Source organism: Euphorbia lathyris, chromosome 9 (genome assembly GCF_963576675.1).
Source record: "Euphorbia lathyris chromosome 9, ddEupLath1.1, whole genome shotgun sequence".
NCBI lineage: Eukaryota > Viridiplantae > Streptophyta > Magnoliopsida > Malpighiales > Euphorbiaceae > Euphorbia > Euphorbia lathyris.
Window position 1 is genome coordinate 12,909,989 of NC_088918.1, and position 15,755 is coordinate 12,925,743.

Here is a 15,755-nt window from a genome sequence, read left to right on the forward strand (position 1 = left end):
GGATTATGGTTGTAACTGACACGAGTAACATGAATAACTTCTAGTTTTTTTTATTAAAGATGGGGAGGGAGCAGGGACATCCCAACTAGGTTGGCACCTCCCTGAAAACTCCGACCCAGATATTATTAAAAGAAAAGAAAAAATCAAAGTTCATACAACTAGAAAAAGTGAGAAGCTAAGTGAAACGGAACGATGGCCGACTCTACATATTGTCCCTAATAAGACCAATCCAGTAATATGAATAACTTCTAGTTGAAAGAAATGGTAAATTATAGTCATGATTACTGAATTTTGTCCTTTTTCACGATATAGCCAATAAACTTTAAAATATAATTATATCCATAATAATTCATGTAAGTCACAAGTTATTAGAACATTTCCATGCGTAAAATATAAAATAGAAACTATATACATATTTTATTTATTATTTTACATGTGGAGAAATTTTGATTAAGAAATATTTTAAATATTCACAATGTACAAATCCATATCACATTAAACCACCAACATAAGGAACTCCCGTCGCCGGCAACCAGAAATCCCCTTGAGTAAAGTTAGACACAGTGAAAGCCACCGCATCTGTAGCAGTAATCACATGAAAACCAGGCCAAGTAACTCTACCACTCGTCTCCGATCCAGCTCCTCTGTTATCAAACTCCGCATAATAAAGTGTAGAAAGCGCAAAATCTCCACTCCACACCGACCAGCCCGCCGGATCAATCAAACCATCGATAAACGATTGCATCACAACAACTCTAGAATACTCCTTCCACGGCCGACCGAGGTACGATTTTGTGCTGCCGAGATCTTCTGCTGCTACAATACTGCAATTCTGAATTGAAGTTCCGGTGTTTTGATTTGGATCTGTTCTTCCTTGTGCTGTTACGGCGATGAATTGGCCGGAGAGTGGTTTTCTGGAGTAGATCTGGCAGTTTTGGAGAACCACGGCGGCGTTGCCGAATATGTAATCGATTGTTCCGTAGATTTCACAGTCGCGGTAGAATTGCCGGAGAGAATGAGTGTAGAGTGTGTCTTGGTATCCTTCGAATCTGCAGGTGTAGAATGCTGATAGATCTGCTCCGTTTCTTAGTGCTACTGCTTGGTGCTTGATTGCTCCGGCGGTGTTTTGAAATGTTATGTTTATGGCGACGAAACCTTGCGCAACAACGGCTACACCAAAAAAAATATATTTTAAATTTACTTTAAATTCCTAATTTAAACGATTTAAAACTCTTTTAAGACGAATTTAATTGATAGATAAAGAGACTTTATAATTCACTATAAAAAAATTTTAAGATTTCTTATAAAAAATCATGTGAGAAATTAGGTGGAATCGTTCCGTATTATGGCGGCTAGAATGTTTGTTTGGCTCTATAATTTGCTTGATGTGATCAAATCGGCGTAAAAAACTTTGGATATATACACGTAGTTCAACTGTTATTATTAGTTGTTTGTTTTTGTTGGTATATATTAGCTAATTTTCCTTCCAAAATAACTATCGGCATATATTTCTAATTTTAACCAAATAATTATATTATACTCTTTACAGTAGAAAAGCAAAATGAAGCTATAAATGTTGTAACTGTTTGATAAATACTAAAAATAAGTATTGAATATAAAAATCTTATAATGTTTAGTTTAATACTGTAAGTTATGGCCCTGTTTGGCAAAGAGCGTTTTGGGATAAAAAGAGCGTTTTTGACCAACTTTAGCGGTTTGACCACTGAAACCGCTGATTGGAGTGTTTGGTGGAGAGAGGTTTGGAAGAGCGTTTTGGGATGAAAACGCTAATTTTGAAAAAGCTCATTTTAGGAGCTTTTTCAATTAGCGTTTTGAGATATTAAAATTAATGGACTTTTTTGACCCCAATAAATAGACTCTCTCTTCTCCTGCGCCAAAATTAATGCCCTTATTTGTCTTTTTGCACAAACCGCTATTATCAATCAGCTAATTTTTACCAAACAGATCTAACAAACAGCTAATCAAATCAGCTAGTCAAATCAGTTAATATAATCAGCTAACAGCTAACAGCTAATGTAATCAGCTAACAGCTAACAGCTAACAACTAATTCCCAAACATGGCCTATATATTTTGACTTTTTCTTGAAAAAATATTTTAATTTATTAAAATAAGTAATTTTTTATCATAATTGAACATTTTAAATAGTTAAATCATTACAATTATCAAACATGTTTAACATAAATAAATGCTTAAACTATTAAATTAAGCCTCCTTTAATATTTTTTTCAAACATAAAAAGATGATTTTTAAGATTATTAAACAAGACTGTTATTTAGTTTAGTTTTGTTTATTTTTTTTATCTAATTAACATAAAAGTGACACGTATTAACATATGATTGGTAGTTGTTTGATTCATTTCAATTTCTAATATTATCGTGTATTATTCTAGACTAATTTTAGCATAAAAATGCAAAATTTTAAAAAATCAAATTAATACCCAAAATTAAATTTTGAAAAAATTTGAACCTTTGAGCCAAATTGAATTTTTGTTTGAATTAAATTGTTTTAGATGAAATAGGACCCATCTATAAGTGGTCTAACAATAACCATATTGAAATTTTTCATGAAAAACCAAATAGTTATCACTCTTACCAAATGTTGCAGAGTTAAACGTAGTCCACCCATCCACGACACTCCGGTTGCCCGTAATCACTGTTTGATCAATCCCATCTCCGATCATCATCAAATACTTTTTGTACTTAGGTATCGAAACATACTCATTATAAATCCCAGTAGTCACATAAATCACATAATAACCGTCGCTACTAACCGTATTATTAGCCGCAGCATTAACCGCATCACTAATCGTCGTAAAATCCCCATTTCCGTCTTGATTCACCACAAAAATTCCCCTCGTCGTTATATTTTCTAAAAACGGCAAGTCAATTTGCGACAAAATCTTTCCTCTAATTCCCTTGGGAACCCATCCGTCGCAAAAAAGAGCAAGAGAAGTACTATAAAACTTGCTCCCATTGCCAATAGGGGTTAAAAGCTCATCCAAAACACCCGAAGCTGAATCCGTCAATCGAAGCCCTTCGACGCACGTTTCTTGATTAGTCAAAGTAGCACTAATCAATGTTAGTAAATCATTAATTCCATCACTATCATCGTCAATTTCAGTCGAATTCACGGTGTTGAGTGCTTGTGAAATGAACTCAATGTTCAATTCGGCTAAGAACTTGCAATCTTCGAGGGCTCGAATTGTCGATTCGGACGACGTAGATGGGAGATTAAGATAGTGTTGAATTAGCGACGAGAAATTTCTCGCATTTGAAACGGATTGGCTCATCGAAATCTTGGCGTAATCTTGAATTGTGCAAGGCTTGTTATAAGGCAAATTAGATTTACAAAAGTATGGATAAGGTGTGGAATTGCAAGGAATTTCTGGTGTGTTAAAGATTGGTAATGAATTTGCAAAGGAAGAAAAGAAAACTAGAAGGATGATTATGGGAACCATGATTAATTAATGGATGATTATGAAAATTAAATTAAATTATGGGTTTAAATAGAGTTTTTGGGTATTGTAAAGATGAAGCTAAAACGTGTATGGTATTTACTTAGGCTTCAATTAATCAATTGGGCACCTTACGTGTAGGGAGTATAAGAGGAATTAGTAGATGTATTTAATTAATTGTATGATACATAATTAGATATGTATAATGAAGTATTAGAATGTTTTAAAGTCTATCTTGTATACAAAGGAATAAAATAATGTGGTTCAACTTTTTTTTAAAACCAAGTGGTTCAATTGTTTCTGTTAGGTGTTTGTTGTTTATCAATTCGATAGTTGATTAATGTTAACTAGGTTTTTTTTTCAAAATGGGAGAATTTACTTAGAGGAGAGTACTTATCATTAACATCTCATCAGTGATGGATTCAGAATTTACTGAGAGGATGATGCTTATCTTGATTTATGTGTATTAATTGATATTTTTTTAGGTGTCGTTTGGTAAGATGTAATGACATTCGTAATGGAATGGCCATTACATTGAAAGCTCATTACCATGTTTGGTTGCATGTTACAATTTCATTGTAATGGAATGAGAAAACATTGAATTAAATTTTGTTGAAGAAACCTTGTAATCCCCGTTACATAGGAAAATGACTTGAATTCTCATTACGTTGTCATCTAACCTCTAATTTCTCAAATCTCACCTCTCATTCTTGTCAAAAACGCAAAAAGTAGAAAAACATGAAAATTGAAAACGAGAAAAATGAAAAAAAAAAACGAAAAACCGAAAAAAAGCGAAAAATGAAAAAAAAAAGAGAAACCGGAGAAATGAGAAAATAGAAAAACGGTGAAAAATGTTGAAAATGGAAATTAAAAGAAACGAGAAAAATGTAAAAAAATATGAAAAAGCGAAAAACTATATACTAATTTATTGATTTCGGTTGATCTAATTTTGTATTTGATTTCGATTCGATTTTTCACATTTTTCGTTGATTTTAATTATGTAAATAAAATTTTATGATTGCATTTAATTAGGAAAATATAAGTATTGTAATGGTTATTACATTACATCATAATTGTCAACCAAACATGGTAATAGAATCACTATTCCATTCCATTACATTATAACTTTGATTACATTACGACCTTAATTACATTACATTGCATTACGGCATACCAAACGGACCCTTAGCATTTTTACATAAAAAAAAAAATTAAAGCACCATTCATAGTTTTTATAGAATTTTAGACGTTTTTTTGAGGATGAGTTGGTGCTTAAGGCCCCATAAAACCCACCCTGAATTTGTCCGTGTCCCTCATTAAAGATGTTCTAAAAGATGCATTAAGTTTTCTTATGATTTAGGGTCATGAAACTATGTTCATATAGCTAGTACTTGGGGTCATAATCTAATTACAGTAAAACCTTTATAAATTAATACTCGATAAATTAATAAACTCTTTAAAATAATAGTTTCTTCTGGTCCGACTTGGACCAGTTCAAAAAATGATCGATTTTAAAAAACTAATAAGATAATAATTTTCTGAAACAACCTTTTATAAATACATTGTATTATTACCTCTATAAATTAATAATTTCTCAAATACATATGCAAAATATATATAAATATACATACTTAGGATAATTTAGTAAAAATATGAATCTATAGTATTTTGTTTTTTCTTAAAATTTAAATCTAGTTGAATTTCATCTCTAACTATTCTCAGTGCATTCAAAAGTTCCAGCGTATCCTTGTCAAATTGTAACAAAAAATTGTAAAAAGTTGATGATGTTATAATTGCTTCATTTCTTGTGACTGGTTTCAAGAGTACCGAATCATCCCCAGCTTCATCCTCAATTGAATTTTGCTTAACGCTCGACACAATTTCTTCTAAACTTGAGTATTCATTGTTTTCACCTAGATAATCCAATATTTTATTGACATCCATTGGATTGCGGTAACCAAGCTGACCAATCATTCCCTCAAGTTCATGAAGATTCATAAGAAGTCTATTTTTGGTATGATTTGAAACAACATTCCATATAAATTTATATAGTAATTCATTAACTATGATACTGTTGGCCCAAAATAAAATAAATTTTATTTTTTTTGTATATAGAAAGCTTATGTTTAATTTAGGGTATAGTTTCTATTTTTGTCTAGAAAATAATGAAAAATACACTTGTAAACTAACCGCCAACCGATGAGAAAGTCCGGCACTACGCAGGGCGTGTCTTCCAATACGCGGGGCGTGGATCAAGCAACCAGAGAAGGTCTGCTTCAGAGGCTCCAATACGCGGGACGTAACCTCAGAGACGCCATGCGTAAAACTTGGCAACAAGGCGTTTCGAGATCAGAAGCTCCAACACGCGGGGCGTCCATTCTCATACGCAGGACATACTTCCTTACGCGGGACGTAATGCCAAGTACGCCACGCGTATGCACCATCAACAAAACGCGCCAACTCTAGAAGCTGCACTACGCGGGGCGTAATCAACATTACGCGAGACGTAACCAAGAATACGCGGGGCGTATCGTCTCTTCCGGCAGCAGTTGGAAGGAGTCAACAGCAGTTTGTGGAAGTTGAGGTAGTGGGATGATGTGGCATTGGTGGTTAGTGGTAGTTGGAGGAAGTTGAGGAAGTTAAGTTAGTTGGTTAGAGTTAGTTGGAGTTAGTTGAGTTAGTTGGTGAATAATTACCAAAATGCCACTGAATAATTACCAAAATACCACTCCAAAATACTATAAATAGACCCCCTCCCCTTCATAAAAAATCACACTCAACACACAACAAAACCCCTCTCTAAAGGTTACTCTTAATGCTCTCTTTTTAGTTCTTAGCTCTTAGCTCCTAGTTCTTCAAGTTCTTCTAAATTCTTCTTTTCGTTCTTCGTTTTTCTTAGTTTTAATCCCTCATTTAGCTTCCTTTAGCTTCAATTCAAGTCCCAAAGCCTCTTTTCAAGTTTCTCGACTCAAATTAGTGTTTTTAAGTCGTTACTCTGTTCAAGTTTCAATTAGAATTTCCTTTCTAAAGTAATTTTCCATATTCGTCCATCCTTTTTCAAAGCTCAATTCTGTCCATTTAAAGTCATTTTTTGCTTTCAATCCCTTCGACAAAGTTGTTCCTAACGTTCTGAAGTTTGATCTAGTGTATTTACTTTTCCAATTCTGTGCCTAGAAACTCTATTTACAAGCTGATCTTTGCACCTCGAATCATTTTAGACATTCTGTTTCCAGATTTTTCCAGATTCGACTAGTCATTTTCAATCCTCAATTACGTCTATTTAAATTCCGTTTTAGCCTTCGATCCCTTATAAAAGTTTGTTCCTGACATTCCGAAATTAAATTTAGCCTGTTTACTCGTCCAATTCCGTATTCTTAAACGCCCAAACGAGCCTTCCAAAGTTGAAGATTAAATCTGCCCCATTTGCCTACCAACGTTTTGCTATTGCCAAGATCATATACCGTACGGGCCCGACCGGTTGCAACTCTCCAAGAACTTCCAGCCGACACCAAAATTCAACATCAATCCGAGATAGCTATTGTGGCTCCGAGTTTGTTGTTGAATTCCAATTTATTTTAATTGCATTTCAATTCCTTGTATTTGATTTGTTCTTCCATTTCAATTGAATTAGCTATATGTTTAGTATAGAAGTTCTTCAATTGTAATTCATTTTTAATTTTATGCTTACCTCAAACACATGTATTCAAACCTTGATTTACATCAATAAAATACCGATTTTTCACCAAATTTCGTGTCAATTTTCGCACTTTAAATTCCTTTATTTTCTCGTCTTCAATTTACCTGCATTAGCTTAAATAAAACAATTTATCTAGCAAAGTTTCTATAACGGCGCTAGAGACCCAAGAGGGACTTTTTCAATCCTTGCGTCCCTCGCCAATCGTTTCGTTTAGAATTCAAGTTTTGGCACGCAAATCCATAAACTTAACCAACTTTAATAATTGAGAAATAATTTCTCTGGCACGCCCGCACCCTAACCACACGTGACAAGGTTGAAATTAGCATATTCGCAAAATATCGCTAACAGATACATTGAATATTTTTAACATAAATGAACTTCCAAGTTCAAATAAATTATATAATGCACATTTAATCTTATTTGTTCATTGATTTTAGACAAAAACTTTATTTATTTCAATTAGTAATTTAAACTTTATTTAAAAAAAAAAATTAAAATCACTCAATAAATTAATAATTATTAATTTATCCATTAATTAATAACTCTCTAAATTAATAAAATTCTATGGTCCCAACATTATTAATTTATAGAGGTTTTACTGTACTCATATAACTCTAATTCGACCAATTTCCACTTACGGGCGGAGTCAAATATTTCCAATCAGATCCAAATTGTTTTCAAATGTTAACACTTAAAGTATTTTCTTGCTAATTTCAAGGCATTGGCGATGAAATTCCGTCACTGATAATCCCTAGAAGTTATTCTTGCTAATATTTTTGTTCGTTGACCCTCGGAATTTTTACTTTAGTTCCGTCACATGTTATATCTTCGTAGGTACCTCACTCGTCCCATGAAAACAAATAATAATAATAATAATAATAATAAAATATTGTTAGCAAATCTTCCGCTGAATCAAAATAGTACAACTTACAACAAGTTATGAATTGGAATTCGTTTTTTTTCTTAGATATTCAAAATTCTCATTTCTCCACCAATTCCACTACATTGTGATAAGTAATTTGTCATACATATTAATGCAAACGTAGTATTTCATAAGAGAACCAAACATCATGATATAAATTATCGTGTTGTAAGAAATCACCTCTTGTACAACTTCACGAAATTAAACACCTCGTATATTGACACTAAACTTCAGCTAGCAAACATTTTTCACCAAGTCATTATTAACTGCGTTAATGTAGAAAGTAAAAGACTGTCGCTAAAACCCCTTTTCGCATCGGTTTAAAGTTAAAGATCGACACCTATAACAATTCTAATTACAAATAACGTTATTAGTGTCAGTTTTCTACTAGTGATGCAGAAATAAAATTTATTAACAATCACAATAATACGATAATACGTGATTCTGCTATTTTGCCAACATCCTGATGAAGTGGAGCGGGCCTTAAACTATTTGGAGAAAGCGGACCCGAAACTGAGATTTTGAAGATAAAACGGGTTGTTGGAATTTAGCGATTTCGGCCCTAATTTTGTTGGATTCGGCCCATTGAAATCAAACCCATCGGTCAACAGACCGATGGTGGACGTGTTTTTTAGCCATCCGAGGTCGTTTAGGGCCTCAAATCGGCCTTTTTGTGTTTTAGCGCACTTTTCTTATTTTTGTTGCTTTCCTTTTCCTTTTAGGTTTCGGATTAGGTTTTTATTTTGTCAGCCTATATAAAGGCTCGACCTCCACCTTATGTAAGGCAGTTATTGATTAATAAGAATTTCAGAGTTTACTCTCTTTCTTCCAATTTTCGTTAGTCGTGCGCGATTCAACGATAGTTGACGGTTTTTAAGCTTTGTTCGTGCGCGAGCAAGTGTTTAGAACGAAAGTCTGTTTATTTCCGCTGCATCACATCCTATGAGAGAAGAAATCATAAAAAAAAAATCATGTGGTTTCACCGATTAACTGTGTTATTTTTCAGTTACGTGACATATAAGATAAGTTTTCACAGCTTAAATATGATATATACACTATTGGTTTTTAATATAAAAAATAAACCAAACATAAATATTGGAATTTGCATAACTAAAGACCAAGTCCCAGTCTCTTGGAGCATCTCCAACAACCTCTTATTTTGGCTCTTAAGTTAAAATTTGAGAAGGGAGATTTAAAAATCATTTCCAACATTAGCTTAGTGGCTTTTCAAATCACTAATAGCTTCTCTATCATCTCTATTAATAGAGAGTCTCTCTCCACCTCTTAGTGGCTCCTTACTTCATTTTTTTATTAATAATTTATTATTAAAGAGTCTCTCCCCTTTCACTATTGGTAAATATAACAATAATTAATAATTTTAATGCTAAAATAATAAATAAGGAGTGAATATAAGAAGTGTTGTTAATATTATGAGTTAATTATTTATATTATTTTTAGAGAGTAAACTAAAAGTCGTTTGGACATAAGGAGATATAATTTTATCATAAGTTGACATATGAGCAAATAAAATATAATAGTTTATCATTTGACTTCATAAATTGACAAAATAATAATAATAATAATAATAATAATAATAATAATAATAATAATAATTAGTTGCGTTCACATGGACCCTGATGACCACGTAAATTTGGTCATTCACCGTTAGATCTAGTCGGATTAAAATTCTAAGGTAGAGATTCAAAACATCCTAAAGTTTATATTTAATCCGCCTAGATCTAACCGTGAATGATCAAATTTACGTGGTCATCAGGGTCCATGTGAACGTAACTATAATAATAATAATAATAAAAGTTTGTATATATATGTTGGCATTCTAAATTTGTTGCTTGTAGTGGTTATTCAAGCAGTTGTTTCGTGGGTTTGGAGCAACTATGATTCTTAGCTTTTGGGTTGCTCAGTTGCTTTTCCAATTTAAAGAACTTAGAATACTATAAAATATTCGGTTGACCTCGTCGAGAATGGTATGTGGAAACACAAAAAACCAACCAATCGAGGGTTTAAGTCCTGACAATCTTATTATATGCATTAATTGTTTGTTTTGAACCATGAATAAGTTACCTCCTTATACAATTGGAAGACGGCGTATGGAGTCATACATTATGGCCTTCGAGTTCGAAGTAATGTGCGTGCGTGTTGATTTTTCAAAATTAAAAGCTAATCTTTTTTAGTTTAGTGAAACTTTGCTTGTATCCTTGCCCCCACCAAAAAACTGCAAAGAATTGTTTTCTTCCCTAGTCCCGTCAAGGGCCGCCGTAAATGCAAAAACAAAAAAAATTAGGTTAGATGTTGCACAAAACAACGTGGTTTTGTGCCGCATCTAACTTAAATAAATGGATGGATGAAAAGGTAGACAAGACAAAATTAATTTTGAAGCTTTTCATTCACCTTGTTTTTCTTTATTCAATTTGAACACATAAAGAAAAAAAAAAGAGAAGGAGAAGCTTAAAGTAGAAGAATATTCTCCAAACCCCACATTTTTTATAAATTTATATTTACACCAAAAAAAACTTAAGCCTTTTCTTTTCTACTCTTATTCAAACTAAGTAAGTTGTCTATTTTCTATTATTTATTTTATTTCTAGGTTTTTGTATGAGTTTTAAATTAGGGATTTCTAATTTAGGGATTCTAATTAATTTAGGGGTTTCGAATTTAGGGATTTCTAATTTAGGAATTTTTTAAAGGATTTCGAATATGTTGTTTAGTTGGGGATTCTAATTTAATAATTTCTCATTTAGGGAGTTCTAATTTAGGGTTTTTAATTTGTTGTTAAAGTTAGGAATTTCTAATTTAGAATCTAGGGATTTCTAATTTAAGGATTCGTAATTGATAATGTGATATGTAAGGGTTTTAATTAAATTGAATTTTTTTAGAGATTTCCAATTTAAGGATTTGTAATTGAACATACCGAAAAAAAAAATACTTGACACGTTTTCTCAGTCCTCCTCTCTTTACTTCCTCAACTGCTCAATGGCCTTGCTGATTCTTTGCCCGAAAAAACTCTCTTGGTCAACCATTTTCTTGTTTTGCACCATTCCCGACATCATTTTGAACTGACCAACAACTTATTGAACACCGTACGCCGACGGCCACACCTCTGGTTGAGAATCATAAGGGATGTAAATGATTGTCCAGGCCGGAATGTCACAGAGGGTAGTTAATTTCAGTGATCTTCTTCAGTAAACCCTTCTTCTTTGCTTTGAAAGTTGCCTTTCTGGCCGAATCATTTTCAATGAAGGAAAATTTCGCCTTTTTTATTTCTAAAACTATGTGAATTTCAGAGAAAATGGTCTGACGATATTTTTAGAGCTGGTGATATTTATACATGGTTGGTTGGTGATTTTAATTTTTAAATACATGCACTGAATCTTCATTATCAACATGTTCTGTCATTCCATATAAAATTCACCTTTTAATTTTTTTTTATAGTGAATCTTAATTTTTCTTTTTTTTTTTTGGTTTGTTATGGACACTACAAAAAAAAGGGTCTATTACGACACTTTTATAACGATGCTTTTTAGCATGTGTCTCTATATATTAAAACTTAGCCACACTTTTGTATTTGTGTCGGTTTGTATTGTTACTTAAAGACACTTTTTATTATATGTTGGCATTTTTAGAAAAGTAACTACGCTTTTAAAAAAAGCATCGGCATTTTCTCAAAATTAAAGACGGTTTAAAATTACGTCGTGAATGAGTGTCTCGGTATTTTTATATTTGAATATATTTATATTCTTATCCCCGTATTTAAAATTCAACCACATTTTTAAATTTGTGTCACCTTTTATAACCATTCAATGACGCTTTTAATTCTTGTGACAGTATTTTTAAAAGTTAAAACATGTTCAATTTTATGCCTATTAAGGTTTTTTTTTTTAATTTGAAGCTTTTTAATTTTGTTCCCGTATTAAGAAATTCAACCATGTTTTCTTTTATTTAGGTTCAATGTTGCATTTTATTACAATTTTATTTATGAAGTGTTGTAGTAGTAGATTTCTTAAATCAATCTAACTTTAAATGAGTGTCGCTAACACTATAAAATAAATTGTTTTGTTTTAATTACAATTTACATATGCCAAATGATTTAAAAATAAAATAAAAAAATATAGAAAGAAGGGGGAAACGGGTTTTGGTTTGGCGGTAATTTTAGAAAGAAGGGGGAAAAGGGTTTTGGTTTATCTATCTCGCGGCTCTCTTCCTCCTTCGCTGTCACGACCTAATTTCTATCGCTCTTATCTCTTTACTTTACGAACGCGGTTCCTCCATCCCTCCCACCTTTCTAATTGATTAGCGTCGTAAACCATCTCCTTACTCCAATCGAGTCAAGTCAACCTCTACTGTCTTACTCCAATTGAATCAAACAATAATTGGTAAGCACTCTTCCCTCTTTACTTTCATCTGCTCTAATTATTGGAACATTTGGCTCTGCTCTGTGGTTTCTGTTGCAATGGGAGGCGTTAATATTGAATTTGTGACTGGTTAGGGTTTTCTACAGTTAATTGACAATAGAACTTGAATTAGCTTATCTTAATAATTAAATATATGCCGAGAGGTATGATGGAAAGGTCCTTTTCTTGATAACAATGGTAGAACTCCTATATGAGCTATATGTTTAAATTGCTGTCTCTTTTTCTTTAGCAATAGCATTCTTATTGGATTTTTATTTTTGTGACTGCTTATTTTTATGCAAATGTGAATTTTCTGCAGAATTAAAATTGCATCTGGATCATTTTGGGTTTGGGAACCTGAAGCAGCAACATGATAGTGCGGCGGTTTTATATAAGTAAGCCACCAAAACCACTTCAGTCTCCCTATAGATGTAGCACATTTATCCCCAACCTCATAGATGAGTTACTTTTACATCATTTTCCCCCTTCATGTGTGATATTTCTTCTTATTTTCTTGAAATCTTAGTAGTATCAGATTTATGCTGCAATATGCTTATTCTTTTGTCATTATTTGAACAATTTTCTTACTTTAGGGATCAAAAATGCATTTTTTATACCCTAATATAGTTTCACTCTTTTACCTGCTCTTGATCTGATAATAAAAGTTTGTAGATCTATTATAATTTTGTATTAATATTATTGTTAAGTACTCTGTTGATATAGAATATACTGTTGACAAAGTGATTGCTTCTATTGCAATCTTCTACATAGCGACTGATCCTAACCCAACATCCACACTCGATTTATATAAATAGGTTGGTTCCAGTTTAGGGCTCATTTTGTCACTTCCACCACTGACAAGGAAGCTCTAAACGATTTTGGGCTCTTCCTTCCTTCTCAATCTGTCAATATTTTTGGTAACATCTCCTCTTCTCTTGTCTTATGCCATAACATATATTGTGGCCTTTTACAAATTTTCTTAATCTCAGTTATTCTCTTGTACTTGATAAAAGCTATATATTTCAGTGTTCATATTGTTTTCTCTTTTTGCAACATTGAACCTTGTGATCTTGAAATTTGGTGAATAATTAATAGGAAGAACATTTATGAGTGGGACAATTTATGGACTTGATGTTGTGTATATGAGAAGTTCAAGCATTCCCTCGATGTGGATATTACATTTTTCACTCTCTATGTAAAGACACTTTCTCTCCATGGTAGAATTTTCACTATATATAATTCCTCAAGAATTAATTATACATAGACATCTGATTTCTAATTAATTTCAAGTCTATGAACTATTGTCAATCTTGAATATTTATGAAAGTAAAAATTTTCTTGAGAAATGCCTTCTATGATGTGGGAGACATTTTTTCCAGTCAGATAAGTTCTTTTGAGTAAGATTTGCTCCAAAAAGGAATTAAAATTGTGCTTTATTTGTATTTTAAGTTAGGAGATACAATTATTCTAAGCTAGAGGAGGAAGGTAGAAAATTTTCAAGGCCACCAACCAAAGAGAAAAGCAAGATTTCATCTTCCATGAACTTATAGATCAGAATCTTCTCTTCTCTCTGAATACATCCCCCAACTAGCTTGGCAAGATTAGTGTGTTGTAGCTTCGCAATGAGTACAATTTCATTCCTAAATTCTTCTAAATAAGAGTGGGATTGGGACCGATGGAGAAGGCATTTTGAAGAAGTTGAAGAGCAGGAGTAAATCCTCTGTTTTGAAGGTATTTTCTTCACAATCATCTTTCAATTGTATTGTTAAGCTATTTGAACTATGGCTCTTAATCTTACATCTTAATTTTATGATATAAGTTTATGGCTTAATTTGGCTTTGGGTGGGCTGCTGCTATCGGTGCTGCAGGTGGTGCCATGGTCTTTGCCATGAATTCGTATGTTCCCGATGTTGTGTCTGCTGATTTATATAGCTACGTGGCTGGGTTCCATGATCCTACTGTTAAGGAGTATATTGAACATATTGCCCAAAGGTTCGTCTTTTCATTTGTTCATAATGTGGTCTCATCCTAATTAATTATGCAATTTAATTCATGTAAATAGGATATATGCAATTTAATTCATGTAAATAGGATATATATGTATATTTAATTCATGAGCCTTCTCCTCGAAATTTAATTCCATTTCTCTGTTTCTATGTTTTTCATCTTTTTACTTGCTTCTAAATTTTTATTTAAAAAAATATATATACTGTGTAACATGTTGCTTTGTGGATAATAGTACAAATTTTGAAGGGAGATATGATCTAGTGAGATTAATAAAGTTAGAACAGATAGTAAGCCTTTATGCTCATCTTCGAGTTGGATCTTATGTGTAACATGTTTCAAGGTTTTCTTTTTCTTCCTTCATTGCTTTTATAAGATTAATTGGAAATTATATGAGTCTGTCAAGGTCTTCTTTTTCTTCCTTCATTGCACTTATAAGATCAATTAGAAATTAGTTGAAATTCTTGGGCCAAACTCAACATGTACCAAGTTTTTGGTAATTAAAAGAGTCAAATCTTCATTGTCAATGTATTCTATCACCATATATATTCCATATAAAATCCACCTGACATTTTAATATAAAATTCACTTGTCATTTTTTGTTTTTCCTTAAACAAGAGATATGGTTCTAGATGTTATTTTATTTTCAAATTAATCAAATTTTATATAATTAATTGCAAAATTATAACAAAATTTTATTCTCACACGAGTGGAAATGTAATCTCATTCTTTGAGACTTCTATTAAAAAAAATATTTTTCTCTTTTTTTTAGGAAATATTCTACTTTCCATTTTTTGCACTTTTTTCAACAATTATACCAAATCTTCGTTGGCACGTCTAGATATGTTCTGTAACTGGATTCCCCATATAAAATCACTTGTTCATGGCTGTCATTTTTATTTTATTTTTTGGTAATGTCATTTTTAATATATTCCATATAAAATCCATGTTAATTACAAAATGTTACAATTTTCACATATCTATTGCAGCACTCACAAAACGTGTTACAATATATCAAACTTAGATTTAAGAGAACTGTGTAAAACCTATAAATATAGGTTTAAAACAATCTCCGAGAGATGCTTAAAACCCTAACCTTAATTGTTTTCACTATTCTTAAATGTTATACTAATTTAGAAATTGGAGTGTCGACATTGGATAATCGGTATCTCACATAATGTGTACAGACAAAGAATATTATTAGAAAGCATTCTAACGACAAAACGCTTTCAAAGATCTGTATAAAC

The 15,755-nt window shown here is 32.1% G+C and overlaps 1 protein-coding gene and 1 long non-coding RNA gene across 3 annotated transcripts; one reads left to right on the plus strand and one right to left on the minus strand.

Moving 5' to 3' along the window:
* Positions 1-482: 482 nt before the first annotated feature.
* LOC136206219 (probable pectinesterase/pectinesterase inhibitor 20) lies at positions 483-3,406 on the minus strand. The gene is made up of 2 exons (XM_065997186.1): positions 2,615-3,406; positions 483-1,170 (listed from the first exon to the last, which is right to left on the minus strand). Exons 1-2 carry the CDS (start codon positions 3,309-3,311, stop codon positions 491-493), a joined length of 1,377 nt encoding a protein of 458 aa, XP_065853258.1. The 5' UTR covers positions 3,312-3,406; the 3' UTR covers positions 483-490.
* An 8,843-nt stretch (positions 3,407-12,249) lies between these two features.
* Positions 12,250-14,656, plus strand: LOC136205290 (uncharacterized). 2 transcript variants are annotated; one of them, XR_010675885.1, is made up of 6 exons: positions 12,250-12,486; positions 12,824-12,899; positions 13,320-13,421; positions 13,600-13,699; positions 13,954-14,235; positions 14,373-14,656. It is a non-coding gene; the product is annotated as an uncharacterized lncRNA (long non-coding RNA). The 2 variants fall into 2 exon arrangements; XR_010675884.1 differs by lacking the exon at positions 13,600-13,699 and having other exon boundaries at positions 12,255-12,486.
* The last annotated feature ends 1,099 nt before the right edge of the window (positions 14,657-15,755 follow it).

Bases quoted from the DNA above. Each gene is read 5' to 3' on its own strand.
- LOC136206219 (XM_065997186.1), bottom strand. From the start codon at position 3,311: ATGAGCCAATCCGTTTCAAATGCGAGAAATTTCTCGTCGCTAATTCAA. The intron at 1,171-2,614 runs GTAAGAGTGATA...TTTTTGGTGTAG, and splicing joins GTTTAACTCTGCAACATTTG to CCGTTGTTGCGCAAGGTTTC.